At 36.9% G+C, this 25,524-nt stretch overlaps 1 protein-coding gene across 1 annotated transcript in view; it reads left to right on the forward strand.

Moving 5' to 3' along the window:
• The window catches only part of KCNH5 (potassium voltage-gated channel subfamily H member 5), a 292,797-nt gene that overhangs the window by 56,215 nt on the left and 211,058 nt on the right, over nucleotides 1-25,524 (forward strand). Inside the window, exons 5-6 of the mRNA XM_029951558.1 lie at nucleotides 3,756-3,871; nucleotides 9,554-9,946. Coding sequence (XP_029807418.1) covers nucleotides 3,756-3,871; nucleotides 9,554-9,946 — 509 coding nt within the window. The remainder of the gene's footprint in view (nucleotides 1-3,755; nucleotides 3,872-9,553; nucleotides 9,947-25,524) is intronic.

The following is a 25,524-nucleotide window of genomic DNA, read 5'->3' on the forward strand; positions in this document are numbered from 1 at the left end:
CCATATCGACCACATCTAAGTAACATCAGCGAATTGTGCTGAATAATCAGTTATACCAGTTAGGTCTCTGTAAAGGTGAGATCAGTAAATGTATCACTGGAAAAAGTTGGAACTGCTGATGTGCTTTTTTTCTGACCTAGACAGTATGGCTGCTCAACTTTTTCAAAGTTTGACTGTATGGGGGGTTGCTGACTATGCAAATGAACTAATTTAGTTAATAAGATAAGCAATTCCAGATGTGTCCAAGGGCACAAAAGGATGGGCATAGGGAGTTCACTGTGGTGGTGTTAGTGATAGTGAAAAATCTAGAAACCACTTAAATGCCCATGATTAGAACATGTGCATGATCAGAAAAGAGCAAATGTCTACTTCTTTGAGATGATAAAGAGGCAGGCAGGATTCAGTGCCATGTGGGTGGGTCTAGAAACGGAGAGGACAGAAAGGAAATTGAAGACTGTCATCTTTCTTATGGCTTCTGTTTATTCAATAACATTTGACAAGGTAATTGGCTGAGAATGAGGAGAGAGGAGTGGTATAGGGGTTTTGAGAAAAATGCTGACTGTTTAGAACTGAGATTTATAAGAAAGCCCTAACCCTAGCCATGACTGTAGGAAATGACAGAATGCATGCCATTTGATGATTTGTATTCTTCCATGTGTTGATGAATTTATTCTTTCAATATCTCTCAATTCTTTTCAAAATATTTTCTGGATAAACCTTATTATGTTCAGGAATAAAAATGTGCTTCTCTTTTAATCCAATACTTAGATGTACTAAGTGCATAACATTACTTGTCTTAGAAATATGAAGCTTCAATTAGTATAACATTGCCTTGAAAGTTTCTAGAAATATTCAATGCAATTATAATATCGAGTTGAAGTAAGAAAGAGAAATGATCACAGGAAATATTTTAATGTCTCTATTGCCAACATTGCCATCTGAAGACACCCTTACTACTTTTACACAACAAAGCAAAACCAAATTCAACCCAGGCTAATAAAATAAAATGGGGCTTATTTTAAATATGATTTTTAAGTTACATGTAAGTCAATTAATTAATTAATTAATGGCCTATTTCATGCCAGGCCCTGATCTAGTGCTCGAATATGGAGAGATGAACAATAGTTCAGTGGGAGTGACTAACATGTTAATCAACAACTGCCATTAGTGTTGCAAATGCCATGTGAGGTATTTATCCTATGATGTGCAAGCACAGAGGAGGATAGCTCTCTTATGAGTGGATCAAAGAAGCATCCAGAAAGAGGTAATGCTTTAACTTAGCCAGGGGTGCCAGGCAGTGTTAGCCAGACATATGAGGATGAGGGGAAGCATTTCAGGCTGGCAGAATGATTATAATGCGTGAAAACCTGGAAACAATGAATATCATTGGGTGTACAGAGAATTCCTAAGAGATTTAATTTTAGTTCTGAATTTATTCCTTTTTTAGTTTGCTATTAATTTTAGTAGGGCTGGCATACAGAGTATATATAAAGCAGTAGAAGGATGAAGCATAGCAAACCTTTGGGGTAAGGAACTAAATGACCTATATACCAAGACAATGCAATGTTATCCTGAAGGCCTCCAGGGATCTCTTAAAGAGTTTGAAATAGGGAAAGGGGAAGCACTTTGGCAGCAATGTAGAGTTTCTTGAAAAGCATATGGTCAGAGAGCAGATAGTATAGTCTTTACGATGCTGCCAATCTAACTCAGGTGGAAGATTGTCTGACATCTAGGGGTGGAGAGACGAGATTCAACTTGAGTAATTAATAGGTTATAGTCTATAAGTCTTGGGAATGATTGGATATGTGGGTATGGAGGTAACAGTGAAGGACAATGGTAAATTTCAAGTTTCTGATTTGGACAACTGGAAATATCATGGGACTATGCATCAAGTCCAGGAATACATGAAAGATAAAGAGTTGGAGATAGAGGGAGAAGATGATGAGATCATTTTGGGCATGTTGAGTGTCAGATGCCTATAGAATGTATTTGTAAAAAGTGGCTAGTGGCTGATTAGATACAAGATAGGTCTAATTTTGAGAAGAAGAGTCTAGACTGGTGACACAGATTGCACATTGGTCTTTTACATTGATTTTAAGTTCTTAGAGAGCTGGTGGCATATCTGGTGGTGGTGGTTCTTTTCTTTATTTCTTTCTCTTTCTCTTCTTTCTCTTTCTTGTTTCTCTTTCTTTCTTCCTTTCTTTTCTTTCTTCCTTCCTTCCTGCCTTCCTTCCACATTTTATAGGGTTAGCCTTAGGGTTATATATAATTCCCAAAGTCTAACTTTTTTGTTTTGTTTTGTCTGTTCTAATTACTAGGATGAAGTCTATTAATGGCAAATTAAGGACATTCTATCAATTGATGCCAGTTTACTTATTTTGTAATCCACTTGTTGGATACCATAGAGGCAGCTGAACTGGTGAAATGCAAAGCTTAAATGAAGTCAGAGTTAGCTTGAAGAATGGTAGGAAAGTATGATGTCATCTACCTAGTATAATTTGAAAGGCATTTGACTGGTTTCTGCTGAGGATTTTTTCCTTCATCTTTTGTCATACCATCTGAAATTTCATCTTGCCTTTACCGTCATTCCTTGGGACCATCAGAAGTTTTTTTTTTTTTTTTAAGGAATTATTTGGCAAATAACCTGAAGGACAATATCATAGAAGTTATCAAATGGTTTTATTGGAGTCTTTAATAAATTAGAGCTTTTGGAATATCTAGAGAAAGGATAATTGCTATAGGACCAGAGTATGTTTAGTTTTGCTCTACTTATTCATATCTCCTTGATATTTCCTTGAAGTTAATTATTTTAATAATGGAAATTTGAGGCCTTGGAAAGAAATTTCTTTCTCATTAAATTCACATCCCCTCCCCCCAGAAGTTAAAATTACTACTCTTTCAGAAAACAATGGTAGTGATTCTAGATATTTAAAGAATGATATTTTATATATGACTGTAATTAACAAGAAAGAAATAACAGTTTGCTCTGTTGCAAGAAAGATGGAAGTGTGATATGAACCATAATATGTGAGATTTGTTGAAATTGGGTTTCATTTTCTTATGTGCATATATCTACACATGAATGCACAGCAAAATTGTTTTTTTATTAGGCTATAATAAATAACCCTCCATCTTCCAGTGGCTTAACACAACAGAAGTGTATTTCTTGCTCACATTACAGTCCAAGGCAGGATATCCGTGGCATATGGCAGTCTTCCCTGCATGGAGTCGGTGCTTTACTCTTCCCTAGGGGCTTTTTGTTACTTGCATCCAGCTGGTAGAAGGAGGGAGAAAGTGTAGAGAAGTCTCAGTTGCTTCTTAAGTTGTGGCATGTGTGAGAATGACACATATCATTTCTGCTTTCATTCCATTGATGAGAACTAGGGATTTGGGTACAGCTGGATGCAAGGAGTGCTGGAAAATATATTCCTGGCTGGGCAGCTGTTTTCCAGTAACAAATCTACATAATGCAGGGGGAGGGGACACAGAATTTTGTGGACAGCAGTACCTTGGCTACAGGGACTATGTAATAGACATGAGCAAAACATAAAGGTCACATATAAATTACTCATTACTTTATAGCTACACTTGAAATATGTGGTGATATCTATGGAGAAATAAAGTGCTTTAGATGGACACTTTTTATTAGTTGTGGATGTTATGTTACTTCTGAGATCCCCTGAATATTAGCAAGAATGTTGGGTTCTATATTCATTATATGTGAAAAACTGAGCCTTTCTCTCCTTACTTTTAAGGTTGGACAAAATTTGCCCGATTGACACGGGCTTTGACAAATAGCCGAAGTGTTCTGCAGCAGCTCACGCCAATGAATAAAACAGAGGTGGTACACAAACATTCAAGATTAGCTGAGGTAAGTGGGAGACTAACTTTCCTTCCCAAGATGGTGGTGGTGGTACATTTTTTCCCCTGAAATGATTCAATATAGATATTTGTGGTTATTATTTTGTAATAAATACATAGGTATTTATTACAAATAAATCTATTACATAGTCCCTGTAGCCAAGGTAAATGCCCTTCCCTGGGTGAGATGGTATCTGGGCTGAGTGAGTCTTAAAGGAAAAATATGAGAAATAGGTAAAGAAGGGATGCAGGTCATTCCTACCAGGGCGGCCAGAGTGTGCAAAGGCACAAAGATGAGACAGTATGATGACTTTGAGTATGAGTTCAGTGTGGGTGAAGTCAGGTGAAGGAAAGGTGAAAGTGATGTATGGCAAAACAATGGTGGTTGGTGTCCCATGTGTTAGGAAGAAGATAAGGTCACATTTGTGCTTCAGAGAGACCTCTCAAAGGGAGATTAGTCCTTATGGTTTTCTTTGCAATTCTGTTTTTCTTGCATTAATTTAAAAGCGTGATTCTAAGAAGGGGTCCATAGATTTAACCAGATTGCCAAAAGGGATCTATTGTCCAAAAATGATTAAGGAACCTTGCTTGACCTAGTGGCTCTGTGTTGAGTGGGAGGACAGGAAAAGCAGTTAAGAGGACTTAGTGGTAAATCAGCTATATTGATCATGGCTTTAAGCAAGGAAACCAGGGGCAGAAGTGGACAGATTGCAGACACATCAAGATTAGCGTCAACGTATTTGTTGACTAGTACTGTTGGCGAATAAAACAGCAAATATAAGAGGAGGAAGAGAATGTTGGGGGTGATGGCAGTGAATTCAGCTCGGGGCATATTAAGTTCGAAGTGCCTGACAGAAAATCCAAGTAGGGATGCCTCAAAGGCAGACTTATGATTCTGGCTCTGGAGGGACATCCGAGTCTGAGTTGCAGTCCTTGGTGCCACAGGACGAGGTGATGTTACCCGGAGAAAGCATAGTGACCCAGAGAGAAGAGGAATTGAGGATAGAACTCCAGGTAGAAGCTTTGGTGTTCACGTGTCTTCTGTAATCATCACTTGTCTTCCTGGTGTGAACAATGACACAAATTAATTAAGCTACCAAAGCTCGGCAGATCAGTTAGAGGGCACTCAGAAAATGTTCTGAGGTGGCTTACCAAAGAAGAGAGAGGTAACATTAAATGTATATGTTCATCAGTTTGCTCTGCTGGAGAAAAGTGAGTTGAAGCACTCTACAGTACCTTTCTCAGCTGGTTGCAGATATTAAATTTGGTTTGGAGAGGGTTAGGGAGTAAAGTATGGTCCTTGAATTTGGAGGGTTCTGGAGTTTTTCTTGGACCATAGCTAATGGGGGGACTTGAAAGCCTTTCTGCTTTAAATAGCACTGTTAGCTTGGGGATAAACCAAAACTTTGATGTGCAAACATGTTTTTAAAAACCCGTAAGACCATGAATATAACTAAATATTAATAACGATAATCTCAATATTTTAAAAGACGATATGCAATTAGCACAAGATTTAAAGTGTTTTTTGATTTTTTATTTATTTTTGAGAGAGAGAGAAAAGGAAACAGAGTATGAGTGGGGGAGGGGCAGAGAACGAGGGAGACAGAATATGAAGCAGGCTCCAGGCTCTGACATGTCAGCACAGAGCCAGATGCTGGGCTTGAACTCATGAATTGTGAGATCATGACCTGAGCTGAAGTCGGATGCTTAACCAACTGAGCCACCCAGGCGTCCCTCAGTTAGCACAAGATTTAAAGCAGACTGTTAGGTACAACTTCCTTTGTCAATCATTCTTGTTAAGAAGTACTACTTGATTTTACAGCTTTCTTTTCTGCCTCAATTGTCCCTTTCTTTCTACAAAACAAGCTGGAGTGAAGAGCTTGTTTCTGTGACTGCGGACTTTCATAGTTCTGATTCCTTCTGGGTCTTAACGATACCTTATTCAGAGTTTTTCTTTTCTCTGTTATACCCCTGGGCAATTAGAAGACAAAAAGGACTGTAGAGAGCACCCTGAATCATTCATTGTTTTTTTTCTTCTGTATCAAGTGGGAAGTTTCTCTCCCCTTGACAGCTCATGATTTTCTTTTGCTTTTATTTTTTAGTAAATTTCATTCCTGTTTCATCCCATCTGTTTTTATTTTTTTGCTTTGCCTTTTGATTATTGTTAGTTTCTCTCTTGACCATCCCTAATTCACAAACCTGATTCAGATACAGAATTGTCGTAGGCTTGATTTCAGAGAACATGAAGAGACAACAAGATTCTCAGAAGATACTTTGCCTGCATGTACTCTGAATCCAAAGGCTGACCCACAAGAAGCATCAAGTTTGCCAAAGGATATAATTTCAAAAATTTTACTCAGAGTCTTATAATGTGTTCAACCTGAGTATTTGGATTTTCTGGTACATTTCAGGCTTTCACTTTTTCCAAGACCTATAAATTTTACCTCAATTCCATAGGGACACCTACATTTGGAGCCGATTCCCAGTTTCAGAGATCCTGGTCTCTGTGTAGTAGTTCATCAGTGGTCCACAGGAATTGATAGCCTGCTAACTGGCTTCAGCTCGTCACTTTTGTGCTGGTGGGAGAGAGAAACATCCCTAACTGTGCCGTGTCCATGGTCCTGATTTTATTAGCATCAGTGCTCTCAGATATTCAGAGAAAGAACGTGTCTGTATTGGTACAAAAATACATCAGACAATGTGTTTTCATCCCCTCCACCTCAGGCTCATCACTTATGAAAGTACAAGTGGAATAGCAATGAAAGTGAAGACTTGTTACTCACTGCTTTATAAAAGCACCCCAGTGTCAGAGTGAAGATGAAAGTGGTGCTCTGCATATGAGAGACATCAAAGCACAAGCATGTGTGTCCCTTTGTTGTTGATGCTATGCTCTTGCTCCTTGTCCTCTGATAGCATTTCTGGATCCTTTTACATGTGCAAGTCACTGACTGAAGACCTGGGTCTCAAATGGCTAAGGAAATATCAGACAAGAATTTTACCTTGGACTGTCCATTATAATCACCCAAGAAAGGTTTTGAATTTTCGAATAAAATATAGGCCTGAGAAAGTATGCCGTAGTTTAAAAAACATCTTCAGATGATTCTAGATTGTAGCCGGATTAAAGGGAGACTGGCCTTAGGAGTGATCCTATTCCATCTCTAGAGAAGAAATCTAATGTTCTGCCGAGGTGCTGAGCAGGACAGACTTGTCTGTGAACACAGTATGTGGGGCCACAGTATTTTTAGAGGTCCATGGGGTGTTTGACATTCTTTTAACAGTAGAAGGAAAAATTAAACTTTTAGGTTAAAAATTGAATATATAATGTTAATTTATTCTTTGCAACAATGCAGTTGTAAAATGCAATTTTTATTTTATTTGTTTTTAAATGTTTATTTGTTTATTTTGAGAGAGAGAAAGAGAGAGCGAGAGCAAGCAGGGGAGGGACAGAGAGAGAGAATACTAAGTAGGCTTGTGTTATTAGTGCAGAGCCCAACACAGGGCTTGATTCCATAACCATGGGATCGTGACCTGAGCTGAAATCAAGAGTTGGATGCTTAACCAACCAGGTGCCTCTATTTTATTTTATATTTTATGGAGTAGGGGTCCAGGAAGGCAAAAATGCTCAAGGCCTGTGAAGGTCGTAATGCACCCTGGCACTGAGTTTATTTTCTAAGTATAATTTCTTTGTGCTCAAACTATGGTCTGTGTAGATATAGATGGTAAAATATTAATATTGGCTATGAAGAAAGTTTTCGTGTCTCATATGGTGAAGTTGAAATGGATAGACCAGTGGTTATAAAGTGAAAGAGAAACCATGATTATGTATGATTCTGTATGCATAAAGCTCTGTCCCCAAATGAAGCTTTCATTCCTGGTAGGAAAATTTGCTGCTAAGTAATTTAACACTTTATGGGAAAAATATGGCTGGGCACTGATAATGAGGATAATACATAAACATCTTCATAAATAGTTCATATAGCCCCCAAACTAACAACAGTAGTTATAATACACAACTAAAGAGAATACCAGTGATGTTTTTTAAATTTCAAAATATTAATGAAGGGTATTATGTACTTAGTTTTCATTTATGTAAGTTCTATGTAGGAGAGAAACTTTTCAGGCTAATTCTCAAGTTTCAAGAAGTGCTAGTATATTTGCTTTGCTTTGTGGCTTGTGAGTTACATGCTAATAGGTATTTTTTTGTTTGTATCTATTCTTACATTCAAATAGTTAATGAATTTGTGATTTTGTGGTAACTTTTTGGCTCCTACTGGATCCCATTAGTCCTGGAGACACTGAATAGCTAGATATATAAGATGACAAAGCTGCTGGAAATATTATTTATCAAAGTTTCATTTACAAACTCCTTAACACGTAGGTTTACTCAGCCTTAGCTTCATTGATGGCATGGATCAGAGTTCTCCGATCTATTTCTTCAACCCCTTTTCACAATTTCCAGCTTCCAGGTTCTGGAGAGCATGCCAAGTCTTTTGTTACTTTTGTTACTGTTACTTTTGTTACTTTTGTTACTAAGTGTTTGTTACTTTTGCCCAGTGCTTCCCAGACCTCTACTGTTGCTCTGTCATCTGCTTCTTGTCTTTGTCTCTTTAATTAGACCTGCTTAGAGTAAGTCAAGGTTCATATAACCTGACCGTGAAAAATTTCCATTTGTCATATAGGTATAGAGAAGCAAAGCTGAGTATTTAGCATTTTTTTTTCCCTAAAGAGAATATGCATCTGGGCCGGAAACACAGTTCTCTGAGTTCTGGTTGAAGGGAGAAAAGGAAAAAGCAGGCTACAAATTTACAACCCTGATATCACTATGTTAGTCATTAGGGCCCTTCCGAGTCCCACTCAACAGCAAGATCACCAGCAGTCCTGGGGTTCAGCGAGGCCATCAGAATCAAAGTTATGCTCTCTGAGGTGCTAAATATGTGTGAGGAATAAATAATGGTGAGTCACCCAAATAACTACTGTATAATCAGTTAGAGATGTGACTTTAGGCAGGCTTACAAGTGGGTGTACAAAAAGCAGTCCTAGAAGTGGATGTCCAGCAGTGCTGTGGATCAGTGTTGGTGCTGGAGAAAGTCATCAAGAGGATGTGGCTGCTGGTTGACCCTTGAGCTGGACCTAGGCAGTTGAAGGCTCCTCATTCCTGTCCTTCTAATGTACACTCTTCCCACTGTTCCCACAGTGGGAGCCATTTTCAAGGACCTAGCTGAAAGAGTAGGATGTTTTTGGGACCATTTGGATGGTATATGTGACTGAACCCAGTAAGGAGATCTACTAATCTTTTAAGATTCTGGTAGGTGGGGGTGGATATCTACTAGTCTCACAGCATCTTCTCATGAGCTTCATAAGTGTGTTCCCTAGCTTATTAAATCTGCCACCTAAAAATCTGAAGAGTGGTCTGCCTTTTTCTTTGGTTTCTTCTTGCCCTTGGTGTTTGGGGGCCAGACTGTGAACTAAAAGTTGCCCACTGGAGAGAAAGCCAGGTGGAACGGCAGATTAACTTCCTTTGAACAAACTTCAGTACAACTCAGAAGTGGGAGACAGACCTATAGGGTGTGACTAGTCTGGAAACCAGGAGTCATGAAACATATACTGTGGTTTGACTTTTAGTGAGTTTGAGTTCATTACCACCTGTGTGGAGATGTCCAAGTCATTTATATGCACATTGTCTCTCTTTTAGGTTCTTCAGCTGGGATCAGATATCCTTCCTCAGTATAAGCAAGAAGCGCCAAAGACACCACCACACATTATTTTACACTATTGTGCTTTTAAAACTACTTGGGACTGGGTGATTTTAATTCTTACCTTCTACACCGCCATTATGGTTCCTTATAACGTCTCCTTCAAGACAAAGCAGAACAACATAGCCTGGCTGGTGCTGGACAGTGTAGTGGACGTTATTTTTCTGGTTGACATTGTTTTAAATTTTCACACGACCTTTGTGGGACCTGGTGGAGAGGTCATTTCTGACCCCAAGCTGATAAGGATGAATTATCTGAAAACTTGGTTTGTGATCGATCTGTTGTCTTGTTTACCTTATGACATCATCAATGCCTTTGAAAATGTGGATGAGGTAAGTTTCTCTTTTTTTCTGAGTACTGTGGGTCATATGTTTTGAGAAAATTAAGATAAAAGGAGTTTAAAGATAATTGAAATTTCTTTTTAGCCACATGTTCAGCCTTCACCCTACTTGCCATAAATTATATTCAATTACTTTAAGTTAATTTTCATCTTCTTTTGCTTGCTTTCTGTTTGATAATAACAGTTACTGGGACAGTGGTTGTGGTTGGAAGTTGTGGTTTGAAAATGTGGAGGTTGTGGTCAGAGGAGATGCAACCAAAGAAAAGCAGTAGCATTTGGGGTCAAATACAGTTTATGAACTAGGTAATTGACTAAAAGATATGAAATAGATGTATTTTCTTTGGAAAACGGTATCATTTTAAAATGCTGTACGTCTTTTATCTCCTCCTTTCCAGATCTATACATAGTAGCGGTCCTTGATTGAGTTAACATGAAAAAAAGTTTATGGAATAGTCTTAAATTTTTGCCCTTTTGGTTTCTTCTTACAGCCTTTGCTTTGAATTTTGTCTGATTACTTTTGTGGCTAGAGACCACATTGGCTGATTTCTGATGTCTGGCCTAGTTCAAGGTTCTGCTCATTCAGTGTTATCTGTACAACTAGAAATACATAAAATATGTAATATATTAAAAGACCACTTCATCCAGAGCTTCCTATCTTCTAACTTAATAGTGGATGATTTTCAACTTGCTATATCAAGCTAATAGGATGCAACCAATATTCTCAACTAATAATATAAAAATGAGTCAATATAGAATGCATCTATTATTAAAATATGTTCATAATGATAATATTACAAACTTAATTTCCCTAAAGATTCTACTCTGTACTTGTAGACTGCTCAGATGGAAAATTCTCCACTGACGTTGTTATTCTATGTATGTTGGGAGGTAAATAGAAACTATTCAGTGACGTTTTTCCATTAAATTTCTACACTCAATTAACTTTAATATTAATAAAAAAAACCCCTATATCCCTGAACATTAAGTGTAGACATTGTGTTTTGATGCTATACACATTAATTTAAAAATTAGAGAAAAAAGCAATTATAGTAAATTATGATTTTAGATTCCATTTACATCAAGCTTTTAAAGGTACATTTATTTCTTCCCTATTTGCCCTCTGGAAAGGGTTGAGAGAAGTTAATTTTGAAAATGTGAAATATGACAAGGCGATGGTAGCAATATTTATATTTCACTTATTGTATGAATTAATATGTTAAGATCAATATGTTAAGATTTCAGTTATTTAGAACATAGACACAAAGGTTTTAATAGCAATAATCAAAAGATTGGCATAGCTCATAGAAAGGAAATATGTTAAATGTGTTGCAAAATAATAAATGTATTTAACATAATGTATAAATATATCAAGAAAACCTCAGCCTCATGCATATTAAGTAAAATGCAGAGTAAAACTATAAACTATACTGACATACCATTTTCAGTTTGTTATAAGCGAAACTTAGTTTGGGTACCTGGGTGGCTCCGTTGGTAGAGGGTCTGACTCTTGATTTCCACTCAGGAATCATGATCTCATGGTTGTGAGATGAAGCCCCACGTCAGGCTACCCCGAATGTGGAGCCTGCCTAACATTCTCTCCCTCCCTTTCTCCCTTCCCCACATTTGATTGCTGTCTCTTTCTCTCTCTCCAAAACAAAACAAAAACCCAAACAAAACCAAAACCAAAACCAAACCTTTGTTATCACACGAGGCTGGTGAGTATGGTGGCTAAGAAGGTGCACTGCCTAGATCTTCCTTCTTGAAAACCTGCTGCCCAGATCACGATTCATAGCTTCCTGGAACCGGCTCTTAGTTTGCGAAAGGCAACTGTTAACATCTTTTTTGATCTCAGCATTCATTCAGTGAGTCATCACATTGTCACACTAGTAGCTTGAAACTGGCCATGCCCACAGTGGGAGGAATTACACCCAGAAAGCCACAGATGCTATGAATAAAGGCTTTTTTTTTTTTTTTTTTGACTGTCAATGTTTAATGGTCTGTTGCATTTCACACACTGAAGCCATATTTCCCCAAGGCCATTCTTAGCCAATAATTAAGAATGGTGGCAACAGTATAAGTCTGCTCCTGCTCAATGAAGAACTCCTCGGTTGAGGAGCATTTGCTCTGGGACTCCCCATTTACCTGTACTGTCGTCTGAGACTATTCTACCCAATACATATTCACTGGTGTCACACCTGCATTGTGGTCTGAAGGCTCCTCCCTCTTCCCTTGATCTTCCCCAGGCATTCATCTCAGTAAAACTCTTGCACATGTCACCCTGACTTGGCAGCACTCTGTAGGGGACACGAACTAATAAAGTGAAGGTGTGGGTATTCTCAGACATTGCTCAAGGGAAAGTAACTTGGTAAAACTTCTATGCAGAATGATAGACATTACCTCATTTTGGCAAGAAAAAAAAAAGACCCATGAGGCAACCACTTTCTAACTGTTTAGGGGATTCTTTTATTATTTGCTTGCATGTCAGCAAACAAGATTATGTACCTACCTCTTGGTTCTTCTTTCTGTCTTTTTTAAAAAAAAATTAATTGTTTTTTAAAATAGTGGAGCTTGAACTCATGATCCTGAGATCAAGACCTGAGCTGAGCTCTAGAGTCAGATGCTTAACCGACTAAGCCACCAGGCACCCCTGCTTTTTCAGTTTTATGCCTTGTCTTTGACTTGGCAAATGGTGTTTTCTCCCTCTTACTATGTCTATGCACCCAATTCTCAGCACCTAGTTCTCACAATACAGGTGTATCATCCTTTTGGTTCAATAAATATTAGGTGTTCACAACATCATGACTACAAATATGGAAACTTAAACAATGCTATGATTGTTTTTCTGCACTTTACATTTTCCTGAGCTTTGATAAATGTCTGGATATGTTGTTTGCTTGGTTTTATGTACTTACCACTAATTCAAACACTAATCTCTCTGCCAGTTTAAATCTTCTCTCATTACATTGATGGGAGCAATATTCTATCAACATCATTTTCTTAAATCTTTTTGCTCCCCCCTTTCACATGATTGACCATTTGGCTGGCTAAAACATTCTAGGCTAGACAGAATTTCTCCTCAGAATTTTGAAAGAGATAATGTCATTGCAGTCCATCTTCTAAAAACTCTTTTAAAAGCGTTGTAGCCACTAGGATTTCGGCCCTTTGTGTGTGACCTGTTCTCTCTTTCTGGAAATTTGGTGTACCCGGATTTCTTTGCTGTAATGATTGTTTTTGCTTAAGGTCTATTTAGCTTGATATTAGTAAAGTTTAATTAGCTTTCATTTAATATTGGCATATCTATCTGTGTATAACTTTTAAATTTTATTATTATAGATTATTAAACTCTAGCTGTATCTTCTATCTTATATAGATTCTGAGAGGCATTTTAAAAAATGTATATATTTTTTTGAGAGACGGAGAGCAAGCAGGGGAGGGCAGAGAGAGAGGGAGGACACAACTGGAAGCAGTAGATTCTGAGAGTCTTAACTGACAAGCTTAATCTGTATATATTTTGTGATTAATTGCATTTTGATTTAGTTAAAGCATTTTATTTTCTACTTTACAATGCCTTTTTCTTTTCTCTATTTTTTGTTCCTTTTCTTTCTTCCATATTTTGGATTGATTTTTTTTTCTCTCTCACCTGTTAAATATCTTCCATTAGTTTGGAAGTTTTTCTGTTAATTGATTCTTCTTAACATTAAAAAAATTTTTAATTTAATTTATTTATAAAATAGTTATATATTTTTGAGAGAGAGAGAGAGAGGGAGAATAAGTGGGGGAGGGGCAGAAGGAGAGGATGACAGAGGATCTGATGTGGCTCTGCACTGACACCAGAGAGCCTAATGTGGGGCTTGAACTCACGAACTGTGAGATCATAATCTGAGCCAAAGTTGGTTGCTCAATCCACTGAAACACCCAGGTGCCCCTGATTACTTTTGTTATCTTTACTCTTCCTAATTAAGGACCTTTGTTCATCTCATCTCTGAAATTAATAGTCTTGTATTTTGTATCTATACTTTTTAACTTTCTCTCTTATTATATTGTAGTCTTATGTAGTTATTTAAAGTTTGCTTATTTACTTTGAGAGAGGGAGAGACAGAGAGCCTGAGCAGGGGGAGGGGCAGAGAGAGAATCCCAAGCATTCCCCACCTTGTCAGTGTGGAGCCCAGTGCAGGACTCGGACCCAGGAAGGGTGAGACCATGACCCGCGTGGAAACAAAGAATTGGTTGCTTAGCTGACTGAGCCGCTCAGGCACCCCGGTTGTTGTCTTACTTCATTTCAGTACTTACTTAGATATGCTCACATGTCTGTCAGTTTCATTGCTCACATTATTTTGTGCATTTTTGGCTTCTTATTCAGTTCCTGTGGATCAACTCTTTATTATCTGTTATATGACATCCAACTTTCTGGAACATACTTCTTCAGGGAAACTTTCTTACATTACGTTAAAAAACAGAATTCAAGTGAATAAATTTTAAAGATCATATTGGCTTTCTTCAATGATTCTTAATTTGGGCAGCATCCCATCTAGGAAATAGAAAGGAGCTCTGAGGAGCTCTATAAAATAGAAGACTTTTATAGGCAGAAGGGGGTAAGACAAGGACATAATTAGTAAAGAATGGGTTATTTTAGGCAAGGTCACCTTCCCTTAGGGGAAGGCAGGGCCGAGGGCGGTCTATCTGGGAGTTTACTTCACTGGTGCTGACCAGGTAATTCCAGATGTACTGGTTAATATTACATTCTTGAGAGAGGCTGAAACTACAATCAAGTTGGTGTGAAGTCTTGGTTTGGTGACTTGGGCTTAAGGACCAGTGACTCCATTTTGGGCCTTTAAAAATTATTCCCAAGCAACTCTAATAAATATCTTCATCATATTTCATCTTCATTTTTGTACATGAGTGCACATTAATTTAATTAAAGTTATTTTTCTTCTGTTGCTTTGTATATGCTCATGAGCACTGTACCATTTGTTGTGGGACCAGGAGTCTTATCCCTTCCTTAGGATATGTTTGTTGTGAGCCTTTGGGATGGTTATTCTGGCTCTCAGTTTCTGGGTCTGTAAGAAAAGGGAAGGAATACTTAATTACTTACACCACAGGGTGGTTAGAAGGAATGAATGGGAATAGAGACATGAATGAATTTTACTTGTAGAATTTTGCCAATCTGAGGGGATATTATTATTTCATTTGTGTATTTTTCTTTTCTCAGCTCGATTATAAGACCTGTAGTAGGGAAGAATGTGGCCCATGTCCTTGGTAATCCTTTATTATTCTTCATGCAGTGACTCACTGACCTGAAGCAGTGATGTGTTAGCAGGTTTTAGTAAATTGTACAATGGCCTAAAACTTATGATGAAGTGAGCTGGTGGTGGCTTCGGAATACAAGAGTATGAAATCTGAAAATAGTAGTTTAATCCTTTAATGTGATGCAGGTGCAGCACTTAATAACTCTTTATTTTCAACGTTGTCTCAGTTGATGTGCTCTCTGAAGGTTCCTAATTTGATTTGCTAGGAATTCACAAACTGGATATGTGGTTCTATAAGAGAGTTGTGAGGCATGGAAGACAGCATCCATTATAGGAAAATGTTCTGTTTGAGAAGAAGTAATGCAAATTTCCTAGAAACCATAACACAGGGTAAAAAATGTCACTAGGAATCCAAGGAATAGAAAGGAGCACTTTTTTTTAGTGTTGATCCATTTTTGAGGGTGAAAGCGTGAGTGGCGGAAGGGCAGAGAGAGAGAGGGAGACAGGATTTCTGAGCTAAGGTTGTGGGCTGGAACCCAGGAACTCATGACCTGAGCTGAAGTCTGTTGCCCCCAAGTACCCCAGAATCAAGCTCTGTTTTTTTTTTCTTTAAATTCAAGTTAGGTAACATACAATTAATCTTGGCTTTAGGAGTAGAACCCAGTGATTTATCTTTTGCATGTGACACCTAGTGCTCATCCTGCCCACCTTAATGCCCATCACCCATTTAACCCATCTCCCCACCCTCCTCCCCTCCAGGTAACCCTTAGTGTGTTCTCTGTATTAATCAATCTCTTATGGTTTGCCTCCCTCTCTGTTTTTATCTTATTTCAGGCTCTTTTGTAGGTATGTTTGAATGTAGCTCTGGGTGGTCCACCAAACCTGATTTCTGGGAGGCCTGGGGGAACTGAATTATAGGGCATCAAAGAAATATATGGCAGTGGCCGTGATGTGCCACTTGGTAGTGTAAGTGGACATAGGAAACCTGATATTCAGGACAGAGAGTGGTATTAGTAAGTGCCAAACACGATAAACTAGGTCCTGACAAAATGGATGGGTCAGCAACTGCTAAGTGAAAGTATATAAATATGTTAAATATTCTGAAAAGTTTATAGAAAAAAAATTCTAAATTATTATGTTTATTATTTGCAGATCATGCTTGTGAAGGTGCCTCATGCATTATTGTGTTTTAGCGTACATATTTACATTGCATGCTTTTTGTTTCTTATCCAGCCATCAAAACAAGAATTGAAAAATTAAAGAGGCTAATTATGCTTATAGATTTAGGTGACTTTTTCAGCCTCTGATCTCTTTTTCTAACTTCTGTTGAATCTCAGACCCTCAATTACATAAACCATGTTTGCTCTACAATTTGGTTGCCATACGTTTTCATTAAAGCCTACAGATAATTTGCAATAATGTTTGAGTGGTATAGGCAGAGGTAACATAATTTTTTTTTTTTTTTTTTTTAGTTTTCCTACATTTAATTTAATTAGATCCTAGAAACATTACCTAGTCCACCTTGGAATTTATTGATTTTTCTTATCAGTGTGTTTGCACAGAGGATAACAGACTATTTTTAAGAGCAGTTTTAAATTCACAGCAAAATTGAGAGAAAGGTACAGAGACTTTCCGTGCAGAGATGACCTCACATGCACTTACCTTCATTACCGACATCCCGACCAGAGTGGTACCTTTGTTACAACTGATGAATCTACATCATCTACGCACTGTTATCAAACCCATAGTTGTATGTTCTTTGGGTTTGGACAAATATATAATGACATGTATCCACTATGACAGTATCACACAGAATACTTTCACTGCCTTAAAAATCCTCTGTGCTCTGCCTATTTATACTTTTCTCCCCTTCCCCTCTAGCAATCACTGATCCTTTTACTGTTGATGTAGTTTTGCATTTTTCAGAATGTCATATGGTTGGAGTCATACAGTATACAGAAGTCTTTTCAGATTGGCGTCTTTCATGTTTTTGTATGTATTTAAGGTTCCTCCATGTCTTTTTTATGGCTGATAGCTCATTTCTTTTTGGAGTTCAATAATGTTAGATTGTCTAGATGCACCAGTTTATTATCTATTCATCAATTGAAGGGCATCTTGGTTGCTTCCAAGTTTTGGCAATTATGAATAAAGCTGCTGCAAACTTTGTGTGCAGGTTTTTGTGTAGGAGTAAGTTATCAACTCATTTGGGTTAATTCCAAGAAGCACAACTGCTAGATCATCTAGGGAGATTCTGTTCAATTTTGTAAGAAATTGCTGAACTGTCTTCCAAAGTGGCTGTACCGTTTTGCATTTTTATCAGCAATTAATGACATTTCCTGTTGCTCCACATCCTTACAAGCACTTGGTGTCAGTGTTTTGGATTTTAGCTATCCTAATAGATGTGTAGTGGTATTTCATTGTTTTAATTTGCGATTTCCTAATAACAAAAGATATTGAACAGCTTTTCGTAGGCTTATTTTCTATCTGTATATCTCCCTTGGTCAGGTGTGTCTATTAAGATCTTTTGCTCACTTTTTAGTCAAGTTGTTAATTTTCTCATTGAAATTTAAGAGTTCTTTGTATAGTATATGTAATAGTCCTTTATCAGATAACTCTTTTGCAATTTTCTCAGTCTGTGGCTTGTCTTCTTACCCTCTTGATAGTATCTTTCACAGAGCAGAATTTTACTGAAGTTCATTTTATTAATTATTTCTTTTATAGATCTTGCCTTTGGTGTATCTAAAAAGTTACCACCATACCCAAGGTCACATAGATTTTCTCCCATGTTATCATATAGAAGTTTTATAGTTTTGTGTTTTAAATTTAGGTCTATTATCTATTTTGGAGTAATTTTTGTGAAGGGTTTAAGACCTGTGTCTAGATACAATGGTTTTTTGAATGTCTAGTTGTAACATTTGTTGAAAAGAGTATCTTTGCTACATTGCATTGCCTTTGCTCCTTTGTTAAGGATCAGTTGACCATATTTATATGGGTCTATTCCTGGGCTCTCTATTTTGTCCCATGAATATTATTGCCTCTACTTTCACCACCCTGTGTTGATTACTAGAAACTTATAGCAGATGTTGAAGTTGAGTAGGATCTGCCCTCTGACTTTATTCTTCTCCTTCAATATTGTGTTGGCTATTTTGCACAATTTTTGCCCTACATATAAACTTTAGAATCAGTTTATTGATATCTACAAAATAAATTGTTGGGATTTTGGTTGGGAGTGTGTTGTAACCACAGATCTAAATGAGAAGAACTAACATCCTGACAATATTGAATATCCCTGTTCATGAACATGGGCTATCACGCCATTTATTTAGTTCTTCTTTGATTTCTTTCATAAAAGTTTTGTGGTTTTCCTCATATACATCTTGTATATATGTGATTATAAGTTAGCTGTAGAATTTTTATAAAATTTTTTTTTTATCAAGGTGAGGAAGTTCTGTTTCCAGTTTTCTGGGAGTTTTTTTTTTTTTTAAATCATGGATGACTATGATATTGTTAAATGTTTTTTCTGCATCTATTCATATAATCATGTGATTTTTGTTGTTTAGTCTGTGATGTTATGGATTACTTTAATTGATTTTTGAGTGTTGAACCAGCCATGCATGCTTAGGAGAAATCCTACTTGGTCATACTGTATTATTATTTTTATAGATTGTTGGAAGTGATTTGTAATATTTTGTTGAGGATTTTTCCATCTATGTTCATGAGAAATATTGGCATGTAGTTTTCTTTTCTCATACTGTCTAATTTGGTATGATGGTAATTCTAATTCCAAAAGATACTTTAGGAAGTATCTTACTACTTCCATCTTCCAGAAAAGATTGTATAAAATTGTTATATTTCTTCCTCAAATATTTGGTAGAATTCACCCATGATTTCATGTGGGCCTGGTGCCATTTTGGAAGGCTATTGTTGAATCAGTTCTCTTCAAATAGTCTAATTGTTCTTGTGTAAGTTGTGGTAGTTTGAGTCTTTTAAGGAATTGGTCCTTTTCTTCTAGAGTTATTCATAGTATTCTGGTATTATTGTTATTATTAGCCTCTTAATGTCTATGACACCTGTAATGATATTCTATCATTTCTCATATTAGTAATTTGTGTTCTTTTTTCTTTTTAGTGAATGTGACTAAGCTTATTTCAAAGAATAAGCTTTTGTTGATTTTTTCCTAGCTTTCTTATTTTCAATTTAATTGATTTTTTGTTCTAATTTTCATTATATCTTTTCTTCTTGCTTACTTTGTACCTAATTCTCTTCTTTTTTTTTTTCGGTTTACTAAGGTGGAAGTTAAGATTATTGATTTTAGATCTTTCTTCTTTTCTATTATTTGCTTTCAAGTCTCTAAATTTTCCTCTAGGCACTACTTTCCTGTGTCACACAAATTTTGATATGCTGTATTTTCATTTTTGTTAGTTCAAAAACTTTAAAATTTTTTTGAGATTTATTTTTGACCATTTATTGTTTAGAAGTGTTTGTTTAGTCTTCAAGTATTTTGGGATTTTCTAACTATCTTGCTGTTGTTGATTTCTAGCTTAATTCCATTTTGATCTAAAAGCTAATACTGTATGATTTCTATTCTTTTAAATTTGTTAAGGTGTGTGTTATAGTCTAGAATGTGTTCTATCTTGGTAATGTTTTATGTGAGCTTGATTAGAATGTGTTTTCTTTGCTGTTTTTGTATAAAGTAGTTGACTGATGTGAATTATATCCAGTTGATTTATGGTGTTGTTGAATCAACTGTGTCTTTACTGATGTTCTTCCTGGTAGATCTAACTATTTATGATAGAGAGGTTTTCAAGACTTCAACTACAATAGTGGATTTATCTGTTTCTCCTAGAAGTTCTACTAGCTTTTGCCTCACATATTTTGATGTTCTTGGTAGATACATATACATTAAGGCTAATTACATCTTGGAGAATTGACCCTTTCATCATTATGCAATGCCCCTCTTTATCCTGGTAACTTTCCTTGCTCTGAAGAACTTGAGACTTTTACCATGATGAAATTTTTATGTATTACCTCTGGAGTGATTCTACCTTGTATTCAGGACTTAGGGTTTTTTTTTTTTTTTTTTTTGAGCCTGCTTTAAAAAACTTAAGCTACAGATTTAAGACCTATATATCTCCCAATTATTCTCTGCATGAGAAAGCACCTTAACATCCCTAGTGATTCTAATAACAGTAAAAAGCATATATACAGATTTTTCAAACAAAAATTTAAGTTTATTTATTTATTTTGAGGGAGAAAGAGAGCACAAATGGTTAGGGGGAGAGAGAGAGAGAGGGAGAAACACAATCCCAAGCAGGCTCCACACTACCAGTGTGGATCCTGATGTGGGGCTCGAAATCACTAACCATGAGGTTAGGACCTGAACTGAAGTCAAGAGACAGACACTCAACCAACTGAGTCATCCAGATGCCCCAAAACATTTATATTTTTATTGAGGATTATATTGGCGGTTTACCCGCACTTGAATTTCACCTATCCACCTAGGGGTAGGTGTATGGATAATCACATTTGGCATCCTTTAAAGCCTTTAAATCTTTCAAGTCAAGAATCAGGATTGGGTAAAGTTTAAGTATCAAGAGATAATAATCCAGGATTGGTAGAAACATCAAGGTGAGGATTTAGAGGCAAAGAATTCAAAGAATCTTAGGGCATAAACTGTTTATGCTTTCTGTTGAAGAGTTAACAGTTCTTTGGGAAATTCCTATGATGAAAAATCAAACCGTTTGATTTTCTGGAGTTCTGGAAAAATAAAGCCATGCTAAGGAAGACAGAGGAATAAGATAAAGTCATGTTAACATGGTTTCAGTTCTGAGTGTCCAGACTGTCAGTTCTCTTATTCTTTAAGTCCCGTTGGTTGTCTCCTTGGGAGAGGGCACAAATAGCATACTTTTCTGGACTCCTACGTAGACTGCTATGAGGTCAGGGCCTGTGGAAGAGGATGCCTGTTGCTGCCCTACTCATAACCAGTGATTTCTGCCCTGTCTCCTTCTGAGATATCTTCGGAGAACAAGCATGGCTTAGGACAGTCTGTGAGCCTGAACACTTACTCGGTCTGCACTGCAGACACAAGTGTGGACTTTACAATCAGATGCCGGGTGTGCGTTTTTCCAGAAGATGCTTGTTTTCACTGTGATTTGTTTGTACTTAGGTCATTGTGTCAGGCAAAATCAGTCATTTTACAATCTGATCTGTAATCAGTCATACATTCACATTTATACATAGGTTTATACTGAGAATGGCCGTACTCAAAATTTTTTTGTTTGAGCAATTATTGATGTTGTCATTGTTTTGTCCACAATGAGTGAAGAGGTGTAGATGATAGGATCTTGTGCAACAGTTATTTTGTGGTAATTACAAATTGTTAGACTAGCAGAATTTTTAACTCAAATATGGTCCTGCTAGAATTTTAGAACCACTGAAATTTCTTGTGTTCAATATTAAAATCTAACAAAAGTTTAAGAATAGCACATATATTTAATGCCAGTTTAACTTTTACTGACAAAGAAAGTGATCATATTTAGGGAATACAATTTCCACGTGTAGAAGCCTGTCAGTGCATGTAATAAAGTTATATCACTAGGACTGATAATTTCTTCTCCTTAGCATGATTAATAAGCCATGCTTAGATTGAATTTTGAAGTGTGGTAGTACATTCAGAAATATAAAGGAATAGCCAAGAGAGATTTATTTTTCTCTCAAAGTCATCCTTTAAATGCAAAAAAAAAAGAAATGCCTTCCGTGATTTCATTCATCCATTCATTCAACAGATATATATTGCACTATGTCTTTATTCTGAATATTGAGAATCTCAAGAGTGAACAAGGACACAAATCCTCTTTGTCTTCATACAACTGTCAAAGAGAAATTGCACTGAACCCTTGTTAAAAATGGCAAGAAAGACTTTGTTGAAGACTACTGTAGTAGGGAAGAGAGGTTGAACTCCACTCTGCTGAAATAGAAGTCAGAGAAGTCAGTCAATATGATTAAGCCATCTATATTTGCTAATTGCTGTCATCAAAGTTAGGCTCCTACCTTCCCACAGATGCTGAGAGATAGGGGTTCTATTTTACTTGATTATGTTTTAAAAGGATGGCTCCCAAGTCCTTGAGAAAGACATTCCTGGCATGTACAACTGTGAAAAATCTGGGAGAAGATTTATATCTCAAGGGGGCAGAGAAAGAATTTATAATTGAAAGCTTTCTAAAGTAAAGACTCTAAGAAAAGGGAGGTTAGGGCATAGAGTCAGGAAAAAAGCCTGTCTAAAGTTTAATCAAGCTACATTAAGGCTGTCTTGGCCAGAGTTTTTATTCTGGTAAGGAAAAACAGCAAACATGTATGGAAAATTTGAGAAGTATATATGTAATTTAACATAGTGATATGATCTATATATAGACATAATACAGGGCAGTAAGATACAGGTAGTAACTGGGATGATCAGGAGTTGAGTCATGTAGGAAAACATGTACTGGTCTAAATATAGCTGTTAGGTTAAAATTTTGTTACTTTTATTGTTGTAAAGAAAAGGGACTCAAGTAATCTCAAGTGATGGGAGATAGAAGGGCAGACATTTTTTAGAAAATTGGAAAAGAAACCTGGGACCTTAGAAACTAAAGTATGGCCCTGGACTAGCAGAGTGGTTGGAAACTTTGGCCCAAGGCCCAGCCAAGTTGTAGTGTTAGGGGAGTGAGCCTGGAAGTGGATGCTGGGCCAAAGAGTTGGGTAGGGAGGACACAGTTTACAAAAGGGGAGCTACTCTTTGACCATCTTCTTCGATTGTCCCAGGTTTGTTTTGAGATTGCATTATATTTTTAGAGTAGCCTTAAGAACCACACTGTCACACATTATTACAATTGTTGGGAAAGGGCCATTTTTAGAAAATGGTTTTGGAGGATATGGCTGTTTACCCTGCTCTTCTATTTTTCCGGAATTTGTAGATCTGAATGTTCTGCTATTACTGTGATTCACTTAGTCCTGTCAATATCCTCTCCTGGTCTTTCTCTACTGACTGAATTATTACCTTCTCTTCTCCTTTTCTTTATCTCTTGGCTCTCATCTCTGAATCTTTATAACTTTTACTACATGGTCCATCATGGCCACTTCAGCCTTCCTTTGTTTCAATTCTCAGTGCCTCCTCCATCAGTCTCTCAGCATTTCCTGGACCAGGTATTTATACTCTAAAACAAGGGCCTTAATCTATTTGAGGATGGGAATAGTTAAGGGAAATCTCTGAAGAGGTGATAGACATTTAAGCCCAGACCTGAGAGATGAGTAGGAGTTAACCTGGCACAAAGAGTGACTGGTATGTTCAGAAGAATGTTTTAAGCATCATTTTTAGAGACTCCTAGGTCAGAAAATTTGGCATTTTTGAAGAAAAGAATTAAGTTTTCTATGACTGGAGTACAGAGAGCAGAAGACCAAGATGCACAAGGCAAGACTATAGAGGTAGATAAGTTGCATTAAGGTGTTTGGGTTATTGTAAAGACAGCAACAAGTTATTGCAGAATTTAAAGCACCTTCCAACTTAGTTTGCTTGTATATGTATCATAATGCTTGAAAGAAAGCTTGAAGCTTCAGGCAATATACCTCTTTGTAGGGTATGTATTTTGATCATGCTTTATATTCACTGTGGATCCAATTAAAGAGAAAGTCTTTTCTACAACAAGAAGCACTTTAAAAATTAGTACATTGGATATTACTGAAGATAGATGTCTGCTCTTCATCTATCTATCTATGCCACTGTGTTTTAATAAGAATGTAAATTGGCTAAAACAGGTAATATGTACAACGTATCCAAATTGAGATCCTTCTCTGAAGCATGTTAACTAATGCATGGAGTAATTAGGATTGTTTCCCCGTGGATCTCTTGGTAGCAGGAATTGGAGAAGTGAATTTTGAATAGAAAGGAGGCAATAGAATTTGTTATCTGGGTTAAAGGTTCAGATAACAAATGTACTTTGCAATTTTCTTTCAGTTTTTAAATTGTGTTCTACAAAAGAAAATGGAACTATGTAGTCATTCATGTATATAATCTATTTAGAATAAGATCCCAATGCTTATGAAATAGAGCTTATTACTTTTTTTGTGGTTTCTCTCCAGTCGCCTGCTATGGTATTATCCATGAAGATGAAATAACTATTAACTATTAATTATAATATCAGTGGTGGAGAAGTCAGAAATTATTTTGAGAGACTTATGTATTGGTTAGTTTATTCTTTAAATGATGTATTCATTCTCTCAATAAGAATTTGGTGCTTACTATATGCAAGGGAGTGCTAAATAAAAGGATGACCAGAACATATACAGTCACAAACAAGGCAAATGTCCTGAAGGGAATGTACGTGGTCCTTTGACCCATATAGTGGAATGACCTGACTTAGACTGGAGAGGAAAGTTTTTCTGGAGAAGCAATGACAGAGCTGAAACCTGAAGTATGAAAAGATCTAGATAAGCTAAGGACAGAGGGCATGGAAGACTAGCAAGTGCATAGGCCCTGTGTTTGAGGGAGCGTGGCATATCCAAAAACTGGAAGTTGGATAAGAGTGAGCTGAAGAGTGCTGAAGGATGAGGTTAGAGTGGTAGGCAGGGGCTACACCATGCAAGTCTCTGTAAACCAAAACAGATTTTAGAACAATGGGAAGCCATCATATGATTTTAAACTGGGAGTAATTTTGTAGTATAACTTTTTTTTAATGAAAAAATTTGAATGTTTGTTTATTTTGAAAGAGAGAGAGAGAGAGAGAGAGAGAGCACGAGCATTAGTGGGGGACAGACAGAGAGGGAGACAGAATCTGAAACAGGCTCTAGGCTCTGAGCCTGTCAGACACGGGGCTTGAACTCATGAGCTGTGAGATCATGACCTGAGCCGAAGTCTGATGCTTAACCAACTGAACCACCCAAAAATAACTCATATAGTGTTAAGAGCAAATTGGATGGGGACAGATAAAAAAGGACTTGAAACTTATTGGGAAACATCTATCGATGCAGGAGACAGATGCTAGTAACATGGCCTTAGGTAGTGACAGTAGAGATGGAGAGAAATGGATAAATCTGAGAGATACTTAGGAGCCAAAATTAATAGGATTTTAAGATACATTAAATGTGGGAAATTTCAGAAGAAGAGGTGACAAGAATACTTCTCAGTTTCTGATTTGCTTAATCAAATGGCTAATGTTGACATTTGCTTAGGTATTAGAAGAGGACCAGGGATATTGTCTGGAATGGGAGAGCTGGGGCAGGAGGTTTGGGTTCTTGCAAACTAATTTTCTTTCTTTACTTTTTTTTCTTTCCTTTCCTTCTTCTGTCTTTC

The sequence above is a fragment of the Suricata suricatta genome, chromosome 9 (genome assembly GCF_006229205.1).
Source record: "Suricata suricatta isolate VVHF042 chromosome 9, meerkat_22Aug2017_6uvM2_HiC, whole genome shotgun sequence".
NCBI classification, from domain to species: Eukaryota; Metazoa; Chordata; class Mammalia; order Carnivora; family Herpestidae; genus Suricata; species Suricata suricatta.